The following is a 23463-nucleotide window of genomic DNA, read 5'->3' as shown; positions in this document are numbered from 1 at the left end:
CTTCTAATAATTGATAAAAATATTAGAACATGCTCAGATATCTTTTTTACATATATATAATTTTAAGCTAAACAGTAAGGGAAGTATAGCTTTATACTGGGCAGTGGGTATACAGGATGTATTTTTACTCTTCAGTCAGTTACTGAGAAATCTATGTAGGTGACAAGGAAAATGTATTTGATTTTCATAGATTTAGAGAAAGTGTGTAATAAAATGAAGAGGCTTGAATTATTAATTATATTTATATATTGCCATAATTTCCAATCTTCCCCTTGATTAACACAATAAAAACTAAGCAATAATTAAAACATCAGTGGTAAAACTATATGCAAATGTATTTCATGATTAATGTATTTATAGATAATGTTTGTGGTAAGCCAGAAGTTGTTGATTGTGGTGAGGGTAGAAGTGTGCTGAATATGTGCATACATTTGTTTTTAGGCAGTGCTATGTTGTTGAATGAAAACCTTAATGGTTTGCAGTGAATATTAGATATACTGTAGATGCGACAAACAATTTCTTATCAAATAGCAAAACAGTTGAATTTGACAGAGAAAACCGAATTTTAAAATGCACACTACACATACATGATGAAAAGTTAGTGCAAGTAAGCATCTTTGTGAAGCTTAGTAGAATGTCTACTAAAACATTAAGTTAGAATGAATCAAACGTAAGATGTGTGAAAGCTGTAGAAAGATACATAACATAATTTGTGAAACCAGGGCTTTTTTTGTCATAGAACGCCCAGAAGGGAGTTCCGGCACCTTTTTTTGGATGGAATCTTGTAGGGTAGGCAAGGCGAGTTGTATGACGTGTTTGAGTTTCGGCATCTTTTTTTATATATATATATAAAAAAGCACTATGTGAAACAATAAAATTTGTCAAAATAAACAAAAAACGCCTGTGCATATTTGCCTGCTTTTGTCAACTTTGCTATTGGGAAATTAAATTTGGAAATTTCGGAAGAGATATAAAATAAGTTGGAGGCGTTAAAAAAATGGGTTACTTAGGAAGACTGAGGCAAATTAAAAGGAACTAAGATTCAAAATGAACAGCTGCTGGATTAGAGTGGGTGGACTACAAAAATGAGTGACTACAGAAAGAAGAGTGTTAACGTGGCTTGGTGAAATAGACAGTGAATAGACAGTGAAGAAAGATCCAGTTGCAAAAATATAAAGGCAGAGTGAATGGGTCAATAAGTATGGAGTTGATGAGAATCTCAAAAAGAGAGAAGTGAGAAGGTTAAACAATAGAAGGCAATGTACAAAGAGGTACATCAGTATAGTAGAAGCGTCAATTGTTTGCAAGGACAGGAAGATATAGAATGACCGGTGTGCCTTAGATTTACAAGTTGTTTGTCCTTTTCTGGATTTTGCATAATCTTGCAAAGGTAATAACATAATGAATATCTATACATGTATATATAAATCTATACAAACAACTAAATACTTGATGATTATGAAACACAAGCATCTGTTTGAATGTAAAAAAAAGTCTCTTGTGATGAAGTAAAATTATTGTGGCAATTATTAGCATTTGTGAACATTGACTAAGTTGGACAACCAGTCAAGGCATAATTAAGTGTCAATCTGAATATATTCATAAATGCAAAGAGCTACTCTTATTTAAGAAATAACACGCTTGAATAAATCCACATTGTATCGGTTTGTAAATTGAACAATGCTATTTCTCACTGACTGGATTCACAAATGCACTAAGCTGCTGCTTATATTGGATGGTAAGTATCTGATTCTGGGCTAGGTAAAATAGATTTTTTTAGGGCAGAACTATATATATATATATATATATATATATATATATATATATATATATATATATATATATATATATATATATACAATTTGAGGTGTGCCCTGCATTTGTTGTAAGCCAAAAATTTATAAAACTGTGGCCCATGCCCACAAACATGTTGCCTATATTTGCACTATTTAATAACGTATTTGGTTTGGTTACTCCTAAGTACAATATATAATAGAAATCAGCAATTGATGATAAGATATTAACTCAGACAATTAAAGCATGATATGTAGACCATGTTAACTTTAACGGCAGGGTGTTTGGCTGACATTTAATTTCCCATAAAAATCAGTGGGAGTAGAAAACCTTCAAACTGAGCTGAATTATGTTCTTGTTCCCATGTTAAATTATTTAGTCAGGAAGATATTGCATATTTAAATACTGAGAAAAGAGCGTGTGTTAATATCCTTGCACAATTACATAGAAAACCTAAGCAAAGTTCATTACCATCTGTATTTCTAGTCAGATAATAGCAGAATGCAAAGAGTTACTCAATTATTGTTTAAAGGCTTTGAGTTGGTACACTCCCTTTCTACTTAATTGCAATCCAGGGTACTTTAATTGCAGGAGCCACCAAGGAAGATGTGTCTTTGTTCAAAAGTTCAACCAAGGAAATTACTAATTATTTTACATAATTTAATTTAATTTAAACAACTCAAATGTTCAATTATTAAATTAAATAATTAAGTGGAATGATGTAAACATAACATTTATTTAAATGAGTCTTAATGACCTATGGGGGGGGAGAAATCTTTTGATTAAAGTTAACCCATCCTATCCTTGATTATAAAGAGACTGGTGTAGGCTAGAAATTGGGAGACTGTGAGTTCTAGTCCTGTATTAGCCAGCTGGGTAACCTTGGGCAGTCAGCCCAAGGAAGAAGGCAATAGCAGACAACTTCATAAGTCTTGCCAAAAAAACTGCAAGGATTTATCCAGTGAGTCAAGACAGACACAAAGGCACATGCATGCATGCCCACATGGAAACAATTATATAGGTTATATATTTCTACAGAATAGCAAACCACAAGGATTCCGGCAATGATAAAAGGGAACAAGACCTGCCTTCTTTCCTTCACACAGCAATTCAAATCTCTCCTGGATGACACTTTCAGCTTTGGTACTAACAGAGGTGTGGAAAAATTGAAAGTAGCATATGTTCTAGTGCTGAAATTAACAATGCAAATTAATTTAATTAAACAGAATTAACATAACATGCACTAATTACATTTCATATAATGTAATGACAAAGAAGGGGAAGGGAGGAACATGACCGATCAGCCTGTGTAGTAGTTTACCAGCTACTAAAGACTGGGTTTCTTCAATGTATATTTGTTTGTTTGTTTGTTTATCTATTACATTTTAAAACTTTCATAGGTTGTTCCTAAATCTTCGTAGGATTTCTCTCCCAATTCCATAGTATCTGTAGAAAGAGGAAATGTAATATAAGAAAATGAAGAAAAACCTTATCCTCTATTTGGAAAATTCTTTGGTTCAAGAATAGCCAATTTGAAATCTGGAAAAAAAATATCTAGGGAATGGTAAATTTTTTATATATTGTATTGGTTTCCAGAAAGTGCTCTTTTCTGCTGTCAGATCTGTCCCACCTATGATACTTTTTGTAGAAACTGATATGTGCACCCTGTGTAATACATTTCTCGAAAGACTAATAGAAACATTATGCTTGGAGAATCAAGTGACATTGTCAGCATCAAAGGGAAAGGTTTTTAAATCTCGGTGTCATACTTGGATAGACCTAGATTAAGAATCCTTGGAGCCTTTGGCAAAACAACTTGGAGCTGGGATAGGATGAGAAACTGCCAGTGTAAGTTTATTGATAGGATTACACACTAATTAGTTTTCCATGCACTGGAAAACCCTTTTCAAGATGGACTTGAGAGACGTGGACCCATCTGGACCCTGTGCAATGAAATGTCTCTCAGGCCTGAGACACTTGGAAAGAGTTTATCTGATTAGTTTCCAGCCTGTTTCTAAGCTTTTATTTTCAGCTACCACATTCCAGGTTCACAACTTCACAACAGGTCCCTTGACTATTTAACATAATACAGTAACACAATAGATGCAGAGGATGGAAGCAGAAATCTGAATTTACAGACTTCATTCAAGTCGCTGTTGACTCCTGGTAACTACATGGACAATTCATTAAGTTACCATCAGCATCCAATATCAGCAGCCTCCTGGCTCAAGGAGAGGTTTTGGTTCTGCCGGTTAACAACTGCAATAAAATTATTTGATTTGATAGGTTTTGGACACTTCTGCAGGTGACCGATGAGCTGCTTCTGGATTGGTTCAGTGCCCATGTTATCACATGCCAGACCCTATATAGATAGTAGAGTTTTTAGCTTGCCTTAATCAAGGAGAGAAGCAACCTAGAAGTAAGGAGAAACTTCCTGACAGTTAGAACAATTAATCAGTGGAACAACCTGCCTCCAGAAGCTCTGAATGCTCCAACACTGGAAGATTTTAAGAAGAGACTGGACAGCCATTTGTCTGAAATGGTATAGGGTTTCCTGCCTGAGCAGGGTGTTGGACTAGATGACGTTCAAGGTCCCTTCCAACTTTATTATTATTATTATTATGGATCATCGCACAGTCAGCCAGATGTTCAGACTGGATTTGGCATTTTGTCTACCTATCGAGTCCTTACCCAGGACCTGGGATAGGCAGATGTTTATTATCGATCATCGCACAGTCAGCCAGATGTTCAGACTGGATTTGGCATTTTGTCTACCTATCGAGTCCTTACCCAGGACCTGGGATAGGCAGATGTGGATGTTTGGTGGTATTACAGATATCGTCGCAGGATGGAAGCAGTTCCTAGTAAGGCCACCTTTTGCAATTGACTAATAACGAATTTGTCAATGCCAATGGTGTTCAAGTGGTGCTCCATTGTTTTGGGATTGCACCCAAGGCGCCTATGACTATTGGTACTACCTTTGCTTGCTTTTGCCACAGTCTTTCTATTTCTATTTGTAGGTCTTTGTATTTTGTTATCTTCTCCAGTTCTTTCTCTTCTATTATTATTATTATTCTCAATCATCGCACAGTCAGCCAGATGTTCAGACTGGATTTGGCATTTTGTCTACCTATCGAGTCCTTACCCAGGACCTGGGATAGGCAGATGTGGATGTTTGATGGTATTACAGATATCGTCACAGGATGGAAGCAGTTCCTAATAAGGCCGCCTTTTGCAATTGACTAATAGCGAATTTGTCAATGCCAATGGTGTTCAAGTGGTGCTCCAGTTGTTTTGGGATTGCACCCAAGGAGCCTATGACTATTGGTACTACCCTTGCTTGCTTTTGCCACAGTCTTTCTATTTCTATTTGTAGGTCTTTGTATTTTGTTATCTTCTCCAGTTCTTTCTCTTCTATTCTGCTATCTCCAGGCACTGCCACGTCCACTATCCAGACTTTTTTGTCTTTCTTATCGACAATTGTTAAGTCTGGGGTGTTATGTTGCAGGTGCTTGTCTGTTTGAATTCTGAAGTCCCAGAGCAGTTTAATTTTATCATTTTCTATGACTTTCTCTATTTTATGATCCCACCAGTTTTTGCTTACAGGCAAATGATATTTTTTGCAGATCTTCCAATGCACCATTGTTGCTACTTTGTCATGCCGCTGCTTGTAATCAGTCTGTGCAATCTTCTTGCAACAGCTTACCAAGTGGTCCACTGTTTCTTCAGCTTCTTTGCATAGGCGGCACTTACTGTCTGTTGCTGTCTTCTCAATTTTGACTTTGTATGCATTTGTCCTTAAGGCTTGGTCTTGTGCAGCCAGAATTAGTCCCTCGGTCTCTTTCTTCAATTTTCCTGCTCTTAGCCATTGCCAGGTTTTATTATTATCTGCTTTCCCAGCTATTTTTTTCATGTATTGGCCATGTAGTGCTTTGTCTTCCCATGCCTCTATTCTGTTCTTCATTTGGTCTTTCTTGTAGGCCAGTTTGGTCTCTCCAGTAGTTAGTAAGCCTTCCTGATATACTAATTTCAGTGCATCTTCATCATTGTTCTTCAGATATTCTTCCAAAGCCATTTTTTCTTCTTCAACCATCTGATGTACTTGTAGCATTCCACGCCCACCTATTTGCCTTGGTAGATAAAGTCTATCAATGTCACTGCGTGGATGAAGGGCATGATTCATTGTCATTATTTTTCTGGTCTGCCTATCCATTGCTTTTAGTTCTGCTTGAGTCCAGTCCACTATTCCAGCTGTGTACCTAATGACTGGGATTGCCCAGGTGTTGATTGCCTTTATGGTATTTCCTCCATTGAGTTTGGATTTTAAGATCTTCTTCACTCTCTTGATGTATTCACCTCTAATCTTTTTCTTGACTTCAGTGTGCTTGATGTTGTCAGCTTGGAGGATACCCAAGTATTTGTAGTACTCTTCCTCATCCAGACTCTTAATGTTATTTTCGTGGGGCATCTTGATTCCTTCAGTTTTCATTATTTTTCCTTGTTTGATAGTAAGTGTGGCACATTTGTCCAAGCCAAACTCCATTACAATATCTTGGCTATATATACGGACAGTGTTGAGCAGCGATTCTATTTCAGATGATGTTTTTCCATACAGCTTCAGATCATCCATGTAAAGGAGGTGGGATAGTCTGGCAGATGTTTTTGATGTTTGATAGCCATGTCCTGAGTTATTCAGTATTGTTGACAGAGGAAACAGTGCAATAACAAATAGTAATGGTGATAATGAATCTCCTTGAAATATTCCTCTCTTGATATTAACCTCTCCCAGCTCTCACCATTGATCTGCAACTGTGTCTTCCATTGTGCCATCGATCTTTGCACAAATTTTCTGATGTTTCTACTGACTCCTGTTATTTCTAGGCACTTTATTATCCAATCATGTGGCAGAGAGTCAAATGCCTTTTTGTAGTCAATCCATGCCACATTCAGGTTGGTCTTCCTTCTCTTGCAGTTTTCCAAGATCATTTTGTCTATTAGGAGTTGATCTTTTGTTCCTCTGCTATTGGGGCGGTTTCCTTTCTGCTCAGGTGGAAAGAGATTGTTTTCAACTAGATGCTGTTGTACTGCATCAGCTACCACACCAGTTAGTAATTTGAAAGTTGTTGGTAAGCAGGTAATTGGCCTGTAGTTGCCTGGTGTTGCCCCTTTTGCTGGATTTTTCATTATTAGGTAGGTTTTCCCAGTTGTTAGCCACTTTTCAATTTCTCCTCCTTGTAGTATATTGTTGAACTGCTTGGCAATGAGTGGGTGTATAACAGTTAGATGTTTCAACCAAAACCCATGCAGTTCATCTTCACCTGGTGCTGACCAATTTTTGATTTTCTTTGCTCTTTTTTCTACCATTTTTGTTGTTATTACTAGTTCTTTCATTTCAACTTCTGTTTTATTTGCATCCACCTCTTTTAACCAAGCCGCATCCTTGTTGTATTTCTTTGGGTTATCCCATATCTGCTTCCAGAACTGCACTGTTTCTTCCTTGTCAGGTACTGACTGATTCCTTGCAGTTTCTCCATTGATGGATTGGTAGAAACGTTTCTGATTGGATTGAAATTGGAGGTTCTGCCTATAGTTTGCAATTCGAGCTTCATATCTACTGATTTTCCTGGCTATAGCTGTTATTTGTTGCTTTATTATTTCCAGTGCTTCCTTGATCTTCCTTGTTTCTAAGTGGTATTTCTTGATTAGGTATTCTTTGGTCTTCTTGTTCTTCAGCTTCTTTTCTTTCATCTGTTCTAGCTTGCTTGCATGTGATCTTAACTTGCTGATCTTATTTTCTAGTCTAACCTTCCATTTTTCTGGTGCACTGTTTGTTTGTTTTTCTTCTTTGTTGATTTTGCATCCCAGGTATTCTGTTATAACTGCAGCTGTGCTGTACATTAGTTGGTTTGTTTCTTGCAGTGAATTGGTGCTTATACTTGATATTGCAATATTTGCATCTTTTAATGCTTGTGCTAGCTGTTTCTTTGGAACAAGCTTCAATGCAGGTAGCCTTATTCTGTTGTTTTTGTGCTGTTCTAGATGCTCAGTTATTCTTTGTTTCAATTCTTTTATTTCTTTAGTTAGAGGGTTTTGTTCTTCCTGAGGTAGAGGTGCCTGGTTTCCAAATGAGAACAGTTGTATATCTCTGCTAGATTCCTTCACTGCCAACTCCCTCTGGTTTGCCTCTACATTCTGAATTACTTCTGGTAAGGCTTTGATTTCTTTGCCCTGGGTAAATCTTTGCAGTTCGTCCAATTCTGTTTCTGTGAATACTTTATTTCGTGTTATAAATCGGCGTTGATCTGCTAGTCTCTGTTCTGTTATTTCTGATTCTGGATGTTGTTCTTTCCAGAACTGGTGCATTCGTTTTAGATATCCTCTTCTTGTTGGACTTGATCTGTAGTAACAGATCATTATTTCTTTGTTTTCCATCACTGTGTATCTGCGACGGGTAAACACCTTTTCTTCCAGTAGTTCTGCAGCTGCTGGCCCTGGTTGCTCAGCCAACAGTCCTGAGTCCTGTAACCCATTTTTCACCAGATATCCAGGAACTCCAATATCTAGTGCGGACCTTGTTAACCTGGGCGACGTCCGAGCCGGTATGGCATTCTGCAATTTACGTCTCACCATATTTTTTATCGGAGAGACACTCTTTGTCTGACTCCTCTGATGAGACCTGTCCAGTATGGTTGAACCTCTGGCATAGCTCTCATCTTCCTAAGAGTACACAAGCCCCACAACCACGTCAAGGTAGTGCCTCACTGGGGGATTATTATTATTATTATAAGAAGAAGAAGAAACCCTGCAGAAAGATAGTTTTGTAACAAAAATACTGGAGCACAGAGCCAGTCTTTCACTGAGCCTACTCTCCTGCCTCCCAGCTCCTGGGTTCGATTCCTCTCCATACACCACACTATCCACTCATTATTGTTTTGATTGAACCAAGAGGAAAATTTTATTTTCCTCCATTTATTTAACAAGGCACATGAGTCATTCCAACTGAACCCGATTGAGCAGCAACCAATGTTAATCTGTATAACTCAGATTAAAAGAAACAAATAAAAAATAATATAAAAGTAATGATTCAACGCTACACTGAAAAAAATGGGAATCCAACTGTCAGTGGTCTCAAATTTTAAAAAGTATTGCTCACCGAAAGGAGCTGGTTTTCAACTCATCTCACAGTAATGCAACTTCTTTGTTTTTCTTTAAGTCCATTAAACAGATTTTTTTAATTAAAAAAAGTTTATTTGTTAGATTTATAATCCACCTTTCCTCTAAGAGCTCAAGGTGAAATACAAGTTGTCCTCAGTTTAGGACTGGTCACTTAGTGAAGATTCAACTTATAACAGACTCCCAAAAAACTATTTACAACCCAGTTTCTAAGTTCAAATGTTTGGTGCTTACCCCTCCGCAGTCATATGATTGCATTTTCAGTGCTCAGCAACAACCCCACATTTGCAATGCCTCACAATAAACTGTGATCACAATTTATGATATTTTTGCAGGAAACCAACGTTTACTTCTGATTTCTAACAAAAACCTCCCCAGAGTGAACAATGTGTTCACTTAACTATCACCACAAAAAAAAAAAAAAATCAAAAAATCTAATCCTGTCATGCGCTGAACCCACTTTACGAGTGTTATAATTTGTGGCCATAATTACAGGCTCAATTACTGTCGTAACTCAAGGACTACCATAGCACTCCTTCCTCCCAAGAGCGGCAAAACTTGGGAGGAAGGATGTGCTGAGGGAGAGTCCACAGCCATGATATTATTATTGTTATTGTTGTTATTTGAAGTTGTATACTACCTGACTCTGAAGAGTACTATTCAGTTGTGCTGCAGACAATCACAGATTGATACAAAACATTTAAAACAGCAGTGTACAGTGGTGGGATTCAAATATGTGAACAACCGGTTCTCCGTGTGGATGCTGCTTCCGGAGGTCCATTCTGGGCCTGGGCAACAAAAAATTAGCTACCAGTTCTGCCGAAGTGGGTGCAAACCGGCTGAATCCCACCACTGGCAGTGCAGAAGTGTTCCTTGGATAAAAGATAGCATCGCTCACAGCAACTGTTTCTCCCTAATAGAAGCTGAAAGTGATGGGTCTATTATTCCAATCAGATGTCTATAATTCCTGTCATCTTGCATATAAAACAGGGGAAAATATATTTATCTATGAGCAACAAAAGAATAATTTGAAGATGAAATCATCCCAGCATTTCTGTCATTTTTCAAAACACGAGTCATCCTAACCTGAACTCTTTCACTCAAGCAAACCTTGCGATCCGTCTATTTATATATTTGTTTGTAAGACAAGAACAATATTAGCAACGGAGGTTCAGAAACAGCAAGCGAACTGCAAGAATAGGCATATTCATAGAAAACTCTTGTGATGGTCAGCTCTGGCTTCCTTACTAAATTTCAAGTGCAGAATATTCTGCGTAGGAAAATATCTTACCATCCTGGGATTATTCATTATTCAGCTTCCTTAGCTACGCATCGACTCCCTGCAACCAAATTGCACATTCAGAAACAGGTATTGTGGCTCCCTGGATACAACTCCAGGATTGCTTGCAAAACAGGCTTTTATTATATAGTAACATGCTTCATTCATGGAATTTTTAAAAGGGAAGAAAGGGGAAGTTATAACCCCTTATACTTTCCTCTATTTCTTCCATTTCCCCCCCCCCCCACCTTCATAGAATATGTGCTAACAGAGGTTGGAAAAAGAATAATGTGTCATCCTCTTTTGAATGATAACACTAGACGTTATTTATCCAGAAGCATCCAAGCATCCAATAGGATTAACTGGGAATTAATATCTCCCAGATTTGAACCACACACACAAATTCACACATTGCCCTAATTCCTTTCTGTTAAAGTGTGTTAAGTAGGACTTCCATTTTTTTCCATACCAGGCAGGAGCACAAATGCCAAGAATATTATTTGAGGCAGAAGACTGAAGAATATTATTTGATTTGGCATCCCTCTACCCTCTTATTTACCGACTCACTCATATCTTAATCCAGTCCTGGGCTGTGCTGGAGGACAATATAACAACACTAAAAGCCTCCTAGAGAGGGTTCACAATACTGTACGTGCTCAGCCATAATGCAGTTTCTTTGGTTTCAATTCTGCATGTTGTGCCAACCCAATCAATCATGCTTTATTCAAGAAACCAAGTTTAACAAAATCACGACAGCATAATCTGTAAACCTAGCCTTGTCATTTGAAGACAGTGATTAGATAGGAGCTATTTCACAAAACTGCCAGATATCTGATCTTTCATGGGATTTAACAATAGAAGATAGAATTATTGCTGTGGCCTAATCCTTTTGTCTCGCTTACTTTGTGGACTCCTAAACAATTCAATTTTTATTCAAAGGAAAGCTTCCTGGCTGTTGCGAATGTTACGGTTTTTATTTTTTTTCTTTGGGCATTCTCATCTGCATTCTATAATCTGTATTTTCTCTTTAGCTCTCAGAATCTAGTGAGCTGATTCACAGAGTGAAGGCACTCAGCTCAAACAGTTCTTCTCCTGAAGCAAATCTGCATTTGAGGAGGCAGCAGCCACCCTTGTAGCTACTCAATAAAAGTAGGGACACCTTCGGATTAGGCTCAGTTCCCAGTGACTACAAAGTCATGTCCAGATGGTTTTGATAACAACAAAATAGAAGTTACTTTTTAGGAACACCTATAGTCAACTAGTATAACAGGAATACCAGAATGACAGAATTGGAGGGGATCTTGGAGATCTTCTAATCCAACCCCCTGCTGAGGCAGGAAACCCTATGCCAGGGGTGTCAAACTCGCAATGTTACATGACATGTCTTGACATATCACAACTTTTTTTCCATTGCCGGTAATGGGGTGGGCACATTTTCAGCATGACGCATCCGGCCTGCAGGCTGGCAGTTTGACACCCCTGCCCTATGCTATTTCACACAAATGGTTGTCCAGTCTCTTCTTAAAAACTTCCAGTGTTGCAGCATTCACAATTTCTGGAGGCAAATTGTTCCATTGATTAATTGTTCTGTCAGGAAATTTCTCCTTTGTTTTAGGTTGCTTCTCTCCTTGATTAGTTTCCACCCATTGCTTCTTGTTCTGCCTTCAGGTGTTTTGGAGAATAGGTTAACTCCCTTTTCTTTGTGGCAACCCCTGAGATACTAGAACACTGCTATCATGTCATCTCCAGCCCTTCTTTTCATTAAGCAAGACATACCCAATTCCAGCAACTATTCTTCAAATGTTTTAACCTCCAGTCCTTAATCATCTTTGTTGCTCTTCTCTGCACTCTTTCTAGAGTCTCAACATCTTTTTTACATTGTGGCATCCAAAACTGGAGGCAGTATTCCAAGTGTGGTCTTATAAAGGCATTATAAAGTGGTATCAGCACTTCATGTGATCTTGATTCTATCCCTCTGTTAAGGCAGCCTAGGACTGCATTGGCTTTTTTGGCAGCTGCAGCACACTGCTGGCTCATATTTAAGTGATTGTCCACTAGGACTTCAAGATCCCTCTCACAATTATTAATTTTGAGCCAGGTATCCCCTATACTATACCTGGGTGTTTAGGTTTTCTGTCTTGCCTAAACAAGACATAACAATCAAGACATCATAAAATGTTATGTGGAAAGTGGCAAGGCACAAGCCAGCCTCAGGTATTCAATATCTTTACCAAATATGCTTTCTAGACAATCAGAATAAATGCCAGGGAGCTATTTTCATTTAGCAACATGAGGAAGTTTATCTTTTTATCAGCACCAAAGGAATTACCTGAACAGGCAGACAAGCTACTGCTCATAAATCAATGGGACTTATTTTTAAATGCACAGGCTCAGACATCTATTCATATTACAATAATTCATGTGTAAATCAGAATGGGCAGATATTCCAAAAATGATGCTATCTGGAATGAAAAAGCTAGTTTGGTCTAGTGCAGGGGTAGGCAACGTTGGCTCTTTTATGACTCGTGGACTTCAACTCCCAGAATTCCTGAGCCAACATGGCTCAGGCTTAGAAACTCTCCCTTTCCCCTCAGTATGGCTGGCTCAGGAATTCTGGGAGTTGAAGTCCACGAGTCATAAAAGAGCCAACGTTGCCTACCCCTGATCTAGTGGTTAAAGTACCAGGCTAAAAATTAGGAACGACTGAGTTTTTCCCACCTTAGCTATGAAAACCAGCTGGGTAATCTTGGGCCAGTCCTTCTCTCTTAGCTCAACTCGCCTCACAGGGTTGTTATTGTGGGGAAAATAGGAGAAAGAAGGACCATTAGATGTGTTCACTGTCTTGAGTTTTTTATAAAAATGATAAAAGTAGAATATAAATAAAAAAAATGTCCCTTAGCACACAAAGGAAACTGCAGAAATTATATCTCTTAGAAACAGTGCCTTCATACCTAGTTAGGATGTATAAGAGCCACTCTGGCCTCAGTTGTCCTCTGTGAGCTGCAGCTGCCATCCATTGTCAAGCTACACTTATTGAGTGCTCCTCAAAGATTAATCACTGTTTGGTATGCTCTGAGCCACATTTGTCACCTGGCTCTATGATCACATTGCGTATGTGCAGAATTTGATACCTTCCTGAGCTTTAATTCCGTTTTCAGGATTCAGAGTACAGGTAGTCCTTAACTTACAAGCACAGTTGAGCCCAAATTTTCCATTGTTAAGCGAGGTAGTTGTTTAACTGAATTGTGCCACTTTTTTGCCACAGTTGCTAAGTGAATCACCGCAGTTGTTAAGTGAATCACATGGCTGTTAAGTGAATGTGGATTCCCTCATTGACTTGGCTTGTCGGAAGCTGGCTGGAAAGGTCATATACGGTGATCACATGAACAGTGCAATGGTCATAAATACATGCCAGTTGCCAAGCGCCCGAATTTTCATCATGTGACCATAGGATGCTGCAGTAGTTGTAAGTGTGGAAACAGGTCATAAGTCACTTTTTTCCAGTGCTGTTGTAACTTTGAATGGTCACTAAATGAACGGTTGTAAGTTGTAGCTGTGCCCAAGTAGTCCTTGGGTTTACAGCTTCCTGAGTTTACAACTCCTATAGAGAACAGAATAACGTGTCTTGTATAGGTAACCCTCTTTCTTTAGAGCAGTCTTCTTAAAGCCGATGTTCTCCAGATGGGGATGGGAGTTTCAGCTGCCAGAAGTGTCAAAAACATTGGCTGTGCTGCTAGGGAAATCTGGGGATTCTAACTCCAACCTGTTTGGAGGGTCTCCATGTGGGATACTGTAGACTACTTGTTTGGGGCTGAGAGCCATCCTTTTTTTTTTTTTTTTTTTTTAGCCCTCAAGCAAAGCTGCACCAAAAAAAGCAGGAAGGGCAGAAGTTGTCTGAGCAGATGCAAGAATAAGGAAAATGACCTTGATGAAAATATGCAGTATTGGTAACACTTAGCTAGGCAACCATGTTGAAACAAAATCTTAAAACCTGAGAAACTACATAACATTTAGAAGCAGCTTAGGAAAAGACCTCCCTACTTCACTGAGTATATATAAGAAGGGGGAAGAGGTACAGCACAATCAGACAATTCTGTCATTGTAGCCAATTAAAAGCAATTCTAGTTTTTCTATGTAGTTGGTTTCCTAATCTGGTTTACCTACTTGGGCTGGTTTACCTACTTGATTCAATTAAGAATGAACAGAATGAAATTTCTTCACAGTTTAAAAATTAGTTTGGTGGCAACATAGGGCAGGATTTGCTATACTGAAGGGTTTTTTTTGCGGGGGCAACCACCTATGGTCTTGGAGACACTCCTGATAGAAATTATATTACATTGGCTCCAGGATAAGGGTGCTGATCATTCTCAAAGAGTAGGTGTCTTGTGTATATGTTTTCACCATTCAAGGTGAATATGTATGTATATGTATATGTATGTGTATGTGTATGTGTACGTGTATGTGTATATGTGTGTATAAGTATAAATGTATATATATGTGTATACGACTCCTGGGCATAATTATAGTAAAAAATAAATAATATACGACCACCAGGAGTATCCAAGTAAGGAAATACTTTACTAAAACCGAGCTTTTGTTGGGAACTTCCAACATCGTCAGGGTTTTAGTAAAGTATTTTCCTTACTTGGATTCTCCTGGTGGTCGTATATTATTTATTTTTTCCTGTGTGTGTGTGTGTGTGTGTGTGTGTGTGTGTGTGTGTGTGTATATGTAGGTCTTTGGTTATTCGGGTTTTCTCCCGCGTAAAATTGGAATTGTCTTGGCGACGTTTCGACGAAGTCCCATTCGTCATCTTCAGGCTGGTGTTTTCAGCTTCGTGCTTCGAGGAACAATGTGTGGTCTTAGCTGTTTCTTCCTTTTAACTGCCAGTGGGGGTATGAACTGATTGGGTGGGAGCTTGGCTGTGTTCTGATTGGGTGGAGTTGTGTTCTGATTGGTTAGGGGCTTGGCTTGCTCTGATTGGCTGGGGGGTTAGCTGTGCTCTGATTGGCTGGGGGGTTGGCTGTGCTCTGATTGGCTGGGGGAGTGTTCTGTTTGGGTGGGGGCTTTGTTGTGCTCAGGTTAGTCTGAGTTGCAGGGGAGTTTAAGATGGTGGGTTGCCTTGCTATTTTTTGGCTTCATGTTCGTGGTCGTGCCTCATCTTCATGGTGGGTGTCAGTTTGCTTCATGTATGGATTGGAGGGGTTTAAAGTGGCTAATGATGCAGCTGTGGTCTGGCTTCTGGTTTGTGGTCGTGCCTCATCATCGGTGTGGCTTTGGGTTTGCTTTTTGTGTGGATATGTGGTGGTGACATCCTGTGTGGTTTTTGTGAGTGTGGGTCTGGTGTCATTTTTTGTGTTAGGGAGTCGTTTGTCAATAAGGGCGGGTTTCCAAATGGCTGGTAGGCGGGAGGTATCATCTCGTTTGTTCATGCTGTGTGGGTGTTTTTCTATCTCGATGGCTTCTCTGATTATTCTGTTATTAAAATGTTCAGTTTTGGCGATAGTTCTGATATTTTTAAAGTCAATTTCATGTCCTGTGGCTTTAAGGTGTTGGACCAGGGAAGAAGTTGGTTCGTCTTTTTTGACTGAGTTCTTATGTTCTTCAATGCGTGCACTTATTCTTCTGTTGGTTTGTCTGATGTATGTGTTGGGACAAGCGGTCCATGGGATTTCATATACTCCTTGATTTTCTAACTCAATTTTATCTTTGGGGTTTCTTAGGATGGTGGATATTTTTCTGTTTGTGCAGAATTCTGTTTTGATGTTGTGTTTATGGAGGATCTTGCTGATTCTGTCTCTGGTGCCTTTTATGTATGGGAGGAGGGCTTTGCCGTTTTCTTGTTCTCTGTCTTGGATTTTAATGGGGGTTTCTTTTTGGATTAGGTTTGTAATCTTATTTCTTTGGAATCCATTCGATGTTAGTACATTGGTGAGAATGTGTAGTTCGGTTTTTAGGTGTTGTTCGTCAGCTAAGCGTTTTGTTCTGGAGATGAGTGTCTTGGCTACGGAGTTGATCTGTGCTGGGTGGTGGTGTGAGAGAGCGTGCAGATAGCGGTTTGTGTGTGTTTTCTTCTGGTAGATGGTGTGTCCTAGGGAGCCATTGGATTTCTTGTAGACTAAGATATCCAGGAAGGGAAGTTGGTTATTAGCTTCTGTTTCCATGGTGAACTGTATTTTGGGGTGTAGGCTGTTGTGAGGAAGTTCTTATGTCAAAAAAGAGGAACCAACATCTTCCCTGGTCCAACACCTTAAAGCCACAGGACATAAAATTGACTTTAAAAATACCAGAACTATTGCCAAAATTGAACATTTTAATAACAGAATAATCAGAGAAGCCATCGAGATAGAAAAACGCCCACACAGCATGAACAAACGAGATGATACCTCCCGCCTACCAGCCATTTGGAAACCCGCCCTTATTGACAAACGACTCCCTAACACAAAAAATGACACCAGACCCACACTCACAAAAACCACACAGGATGTCACCACCACATATTCACGCAAAAAGCAAACCCAAAGCCACACCGATGATGAGGCATGACCACAAACCAGAAGCCAGACCACAGCTGCATCATTAGCCACTTTAAACCCCTCCAATCCATACATGAAGCAAACTAACACCCACCATGAAGATAAGGCACGACCATGAACGCGAAGCCAAAAAATAGCAAGGCAGCCCACCATCTTAAATCCCCCTGCAACTCAGACTAACCTGAGCACAACAAAGCTCCCACCCAAACAGAACACTCCCCCAGCCAATCAGAGCCCAGCCAACCCCCCAGCCAATCAGAGCACAGCCAAGCCCCTAACCAATCAGAACACACCTCCACCCAATCAGAACACAGCCAAGCTCCCACCCAATCAGTTCATACCCCCATTGGCAGTTAAAAGGAAGAAACAGCTAAGACCACACATTGTTCCTCGAAGCACGAAGCTGAAAACACCAGCCTGAAGATGACGAATGGGACTTCGTCGAAACGTCGCCAAGACACTTCCAATTTTACGTGGGAGAAAACCCAAATAACCAAAGACCTACATACAAATACCCGCGAAAACCTCAGAAAACACACACACATATATATATACTATTAAAACAGTGATCACCAAGAGAATGCTTTAAAGAATAAAATTTAATTAATCAACCAAGCTTTCGTCAAAATACATTTGACATCATCAGGGTTAAAAAGCAAGTATAGGGAATAGACTTATATACCGTTATCAAGCATCCCGTTATCAAGTATCTGCTTCCGGCTCTTGGAGTGCGTCATAGGCCCCAGCTGTTTAGAATGTAACCCAAGCGTGTCTCCTTTAATACACATTCTTTTGTTCTTAGGTTGCATTCCCTCACACACCACTCGATCGGTAGCTTCGGGATTAAGTGGATTCAGGACTAAGGCATGGAAAAAAAGTGACTTATGACCATTTTTCATAATTAAGGACCTGTGCAGCATTGCCATGGTCATGTGATCAAAATTTGGGCACTTGGCAACTACCATGCATTTAAGATAGTTGCAGTGTCATGTGATCATCTTTTGTGACCTTCTGACAGGCAAAGTCAATGGGGAAGCCAGATTCACTTAAGATCTGTGTTACTAACTTAACAGTTGCAGTGATTCACTTAACAACTGTGGCAAGAAAGGTTGTAAAATGGAGCAAAACTCACTTAATAGCTGTCTTGTTTAGCAACCGAAATTTTGAAAAACTCAATTGTGGTCCTGAATAGAGGACTCCCTGTACACATTTTGTCACTTGCCTTTTGTCATTCATCCCACCTCACCTGGGGAGGTAAGACTGGAGATTCTATCTACTTGTTGGATTCTGGGTTTTTTTTGTGAAAGCAGAAGAGGCAGAACCTCTGTTGTTGTTTCTTTAACTAGGTCCGTGCCAGCGCAATTGCGCAAGATGCTGACCAGAACTATGACTACGCCAGCAACAGTGTGATCCTGCACCTGGATGTAGGCGATGAAGTCTTCATCAAACTCGACGGCGGGAAGGTTCATGGTGGAAACACCAATAAGTACAGCACGTTCTCCGGATTCATCATCTACCCAGACTGAGCTTTCCTCGCTCCAGTTTTTCCCTCCCTGTTTTCCCTCCCCAAATCCTTTCCCTGTGAGTCAGCTTTTATTCTTCTTGCCTTTATCATCTGTGTGGATTCCCAGAGGCTCCTTCTGTAAGCTCTGGTCAATCGAGGATGAATCAGAAAAACTTGGAGACGCGGTGATTCTACCCTCCCCATCCGGTCCCTCCCATGGAAGGAGGGTGGGTGATAAGGGACTTTCTCTGCATGGGGAAAATCAGGGAGGGGGTGGAAACAGGGTAAACTATTATTATATTATGGTTGGTGGCCCAATCAACCAGAGGTTTAGATTGGATTTGACATTATTATTATTATTATTATTATTATTATTATTATTATTATTATTCGCACAGTCAGCCAGATGTTCAGACTGGACTTGACATTTTTGTCTACCTATCAAGTCCTTACTAAGGTCCTGGGATAAGCAGATGTGGATGCTTGAATTGATGGTATTACAGATATCGTCCCAGGATGGAAGCAGTTCCTAGTAAGGCCGCCTTTTGCAATTGACTAATGGCGAATTTGTCAATGCCAATGGTGTTCAAGTGGTGCTCCAGTTGTTTTGGGGTTGCACCTAAGGCACTTATTATTATTATCATCAGCATCATCAGCATCATCAGCATCATCATTAGACCTTGGTCAATAAAAGGAGTGTCCCTAAGAGAGTTAACTTCTAATTTTGGAACTTGGGTACTTTGGGGTGAAAAAAACCTAATTAAATAAGAATGGAACCAAACCCCTGGCAAATTCTACAAAATTCATTCTCTCTGCATATATACAGTACTCCTTCCCGAAATAAAAGAAGGGGGAGTTTTATCAGCACTCTGTTTCATCTTTCCCCAAATAGAAGTTATTGCACTGATGCCCTTTCTTTCCTCCAAGAAGCTCAGGATAACTTATAACCTTACAAGTATCCTATGAGAGATTTCCAGTTTCAGAGTGGACAGTTTAAGATCACCCAGCCAGCGTTGTGGCTAAATGGGAATTTAATTTGGGTGTCTTAACTGAGAGCAGCATCATTTCATGGAGCTACGCTGGCTCTAGATGCTACAGATATTTTCAATCTTCCTGCCTTCTTTAAAATTATATTGATTAGATTGCTTTTTGTGTATGTAAAGAGGTTACATTTCTACAAGAATAATCTGCTGTAGAGTTGCATTGAAAGCCAATGGTGGGCAGGGCTGAAGAAGTGACGGGCAGGGCCAAAGCTAAAAATGTGTGGGATCATCCACCTCTCTTTATCTAACACCCCAATAATATTTTTGTCTGACCCTTCCCCCTTCTGTCTCACACATACACACTGCCCTCCTCACCCATCCCACCTACATGTTCAAGTGCTGGTGAAGAGACGCATAATCCTCATTAAGGATCTCAGCTGATGACTAGCAAAAATAGACCATGATTTCCCAGGTAGTATAGCCAATGTGAAGTTATTTGCGGGATGGAGCACTTCAAGCAAGTTTTAGTTTCTGCAGTCCTATTGTCCACAGAAATGTGTGTTGGCCTCCATAGAATCTGAAATATATCTGCATGAAAAAACACTCAGATAAAACTATGCATATGAGGCCTAAATTTTCCAAAAGGAGATTGTTCTGCTGAAAGCAATGGGGGAAAATCCTTTTCCATTCATCAATCCTGCCTCCTACCTTGCTTTTCAACAGACATTAGACAGTTCAACCTCAATTCCTATCTAGCTTTGTACACTTATTCACGGATTGTGGAGGCAGCTGCTCCAGGGGACAATCTTTGCATGAAGATTATATAAATAATATGAAAATAGACTTTAGATGTCAAAGAGTTGGAGTCTGTTCCACTTTCCCCATAGTCCTTTTGAACTCAGAAATGAAACTTATACTATCCTGAATCACAGATCTTTGCATCAAATGATGACTTTACTACAGAACACATCAAATGTTCTCTTTGGCTGCCCTCCTGGAATCAGCCAAAGGGCTGATGGATGGTTTTTGTCATGTTCCTCAGAAACAGCACAGCCAGCCCAACAGGCATCAATAGAAGCTCCAGATGTCTCATTCTGTCCTCACTTTCTCCTTGACCTATCCGCCAAAGACTACATCGCTCTTACCTTACTTCGGGTATGTACACTTGCCAGTAAGACATCCATAGCAACATCTGCACATTCATTCTAGCATCTGACTCCTTCATTTGCAGATCTATGGAATCCTATTCCAACTACATCCCCAACACAGGTCAGTACGTACCAGAACAACTTCTAGATGAGAACAAAGTCACGCTACATCCATAGACTTTAATAAGGATAGAACAGATTGAAGCAACGAAGTAACTGGCTTCAAGTAGCACAGCAGGGGTGAATGAGATGGAAGAAAGCAAGAGAACTGGTACCTTAATGAATTGACAAACTGGTGGAGGACACATCTTGTTCGCTGTTCTTCAGACAGAACATCTCTTGCAATCCTGACCTAAGTCCAACAGGGCCTTATCAATTAAAACTGCATTCCCATCAAGCCAAAAGCATGCCATCATTTCAGACTATTTCTCCCCCAGTCCACTGGCGTGCCTATAATAATTCCTGAGCTTCTATATCCACGTGCATGCCACCTTTACATTGCTTTGGCATCTAGAACTTTGATCAAGGCAAGGAGACAAGATAGTCAATGCTCTAAGTTGGCTTCACCCTGGGCTCCTTTTCTTCGTCTTCTCACAACAAACAAAAAGTGTTCTTTATTCCACATGCCTCTACAACTCTTTCTAAGTGTCATATCTGCACTGAAATATGAAATGTGTGCACTTGCACGTGTATATTTTGACATCTTTGTAGCTCTCACATGTTGTCCAAAAATTGTTCAGATGACCCCATAAATAGCATAGCTGTTCATGCATGTGCCAAATTACAAATGGAAATTGTAAATATACTGTATATTTATGTTTATGTACAGGGCTATTTATGCAAAATTTGAAGGGAAGGGGAAGAGAAGTTCAACAGCCTCAGAGCCAAAACTAAAAATAAAAATCAGAATTAGCCGGATTGACTCCTGAAGCACTGTTACATTTTCAAGTACCAAAAATGAAAAAGATCTTGAGAGTTCTCAGGCTGCTTTGAGATATATAGAGCCCAGTGAATATATGTCCTTGTGCCTACTTGTGGTAGTGCTCAGAAATGCAGACATCTTTCCAATGTATCTATAGGACATCCGTCGCTTTCATACATTTATGGATGATTATTTGAGGATGAACACGGTGGCCTAGGTTGGAAGACTAGAAAAGAAGCTACGAAAGGGAATTCATGCATATGCACACACCGACTGCACATCCAAAGTTGTAGGTGGCAAACGGTCTACAATTGGGAGAGGCAAGGCCACGTCATGGTTGCTTAAAGAATGCAACATCCACCCACACTTATTCTAGTACACACCTGTGAGTGCATCTATTATTATTCAGCCATAGGGATGTCTTGCAGATTAAGGATCACCATTTCAGTTTCCTCTCAGCTATCAAGGCCCTTTTTGCTTTCACCTCTGAGCCTTCTCGTTCCTCATCTTTTAGGGGACCGAGAAAGAGCTATCTGCCCCCCTCCCCAAGGGCTGACATTTTCAGTGCAGCCCTGTTATTGGGCCAGACCTGCCCTGCATGTCTGCTCTTTCATTTTCAGACCTAGGGAGAATTCGGAGGGTATTCAGTACATGTTCTAGGATAGTGTTTCTCAACTACACATGCTGGTTGGAGAATTCTGGGAGTTGATGTCCACACATCTTTTAGGGACCAAGGTTGAGAAACACTGCCTGGGTAGAAGAAACCTGACAGAAGGTCCCCAGGGCATAGTATAACCTCAGTATCAACCCAGTTTTGCAGCCAAGAATATACTGTAAATCCATTGGGCCCAATCAGCTCTATGTCATTGAATTATCAGAATCTGTGTTTTATCAGTTAATAAAGATATTTTGGTTTTGACTCATGCCTTGTCTTTAGCACATTCATTTGCATGGGGATGGGTGATCCCAGAAGCATCTACATGCTTTATAGGGTCCCACCCACACAAGCTAAGCCCTGTGTAGAAGACACACATGTTTGAAACACACACATTTGTTTTCCCATGCCACACCTGATAACTCTTTTAAAGAAACATCTACAAACCACTTTTCAGCAGCATCAGAACACCTTCTCGCTCTTGAAAATTAAGCTCAGAAAAAGACTTTCACTTCTTGATAATCTCAGCTGTCTCTTTTTGAAAAGTTTGGCATTTTCTTTTTAAGAAAGTCATATCAACAAACACATATATAGAGAGAGAATTATGTATTTATGTGTGTGTGTGTGTGTGTGTGTGTGTGTGTGTGTGTGTGTGTGTGTTCCTATTCCCTTTTCTTTTCCTCAATACAATACATATTCAATACATACACAAATATACCCCCAGGAAACAAGATGGTAGGATGATAACAAGTAATGCTGCAATGAGGATACTATTTTTAAAGAAAAAAGAAGCTACAATAGCACTAAACATATCCAAACAGGCAGGTCTTTAAATGGTGAGTACAAGCCCACAGGAAGCTATAATCTAGCTGCTGTGCATGATTCCATCCTACCTCCAACCTCCAGTGATGGCAGAAGCAGACCCTGGTTGAATAGTTTTGGGTAACAAGAAGGAAGGAAAAATGGAACTCAGGATTGATAGGATCTGTTAGGGCAGGGGTCCCCAATCCTCGGTCTGTGGATCAGTACCAGACCACAGCATGCCAGCAACCGGGATGCATAAAAAAGGAAAGCCTCATCCGCGGGATGCAGGCAGCACACAAAACCACGGAAAAACCTCTGTCCATGCAACCGGTCCCTGGTGCCCAAAAGGTTGGGGGCCTCTGTGTTAGGGGGTTGCTATAATCAACCAGATCTCAGCACTGACTGTACAAGGACAACATTCATCATGGGAGAAACTGGCTGAACTTCCCTATCTATCTATCTATCTATCTATCTATCTATCTATCTATCTATCTATCTATCTATCTATCTATCAATCATCTATCTATCGTCTATCATCTATCTATCTATTTATCATCTATCTATCAATCATCTATCCATCTATCTATCTATCTATCTATCTATCATCTATCTATCTATCATCTATCTGCTATCATCTATCTATCTCTATCTATCTATCTATCATC

General features: G+C 39.8%; 1 protein-coding gene across 1 annotated transcript in view; it reads left to right on the top strand.

Annotated features, from left to right (window-relative positions):
- Positions 1-18674, top strand: part of C1QL4 (complement C1q like 4) — a 39426-nt gene extending 20752 nt beyond the window's left edge. Inside the window, exon 2 of the mRNA XM_039332851.1 lies at positions 18129-18674. Coding sequence (XP_039188785.1) covers positions 18129-18308 — 180 coding nt within the window. The 3' untranslated portion in view covers positions 18309-18674. The remainder of the gene's footprint in view (positions 1-18128) is intronic.
- The last annotated feature ends 4789 nt before the right edge of the window (positions 18675-23463 follow it).

The sequence above is a fragment of the Crotalus tigris genome, unplaced genomic scaffold, assembly GCF_016545835.1.
Source record: "Crotalus tigris isolate CLP2741 ecotype Arizona unplaced genomic scaffold, ASM1654583v1 scf7180000024465.619267, whole genome shotgun sequence".
Taxonomy (NCBI): Eukaryota; Metazoa; Chordata; class Lepidosauria; order Squamata; family Viperidae; genus Crotalus; species Crotalus tigris.
Note: the sequence above shows the minus strand (reverse complement) of the source record. Positions and strands in the feature narration are given on the sequence as shown.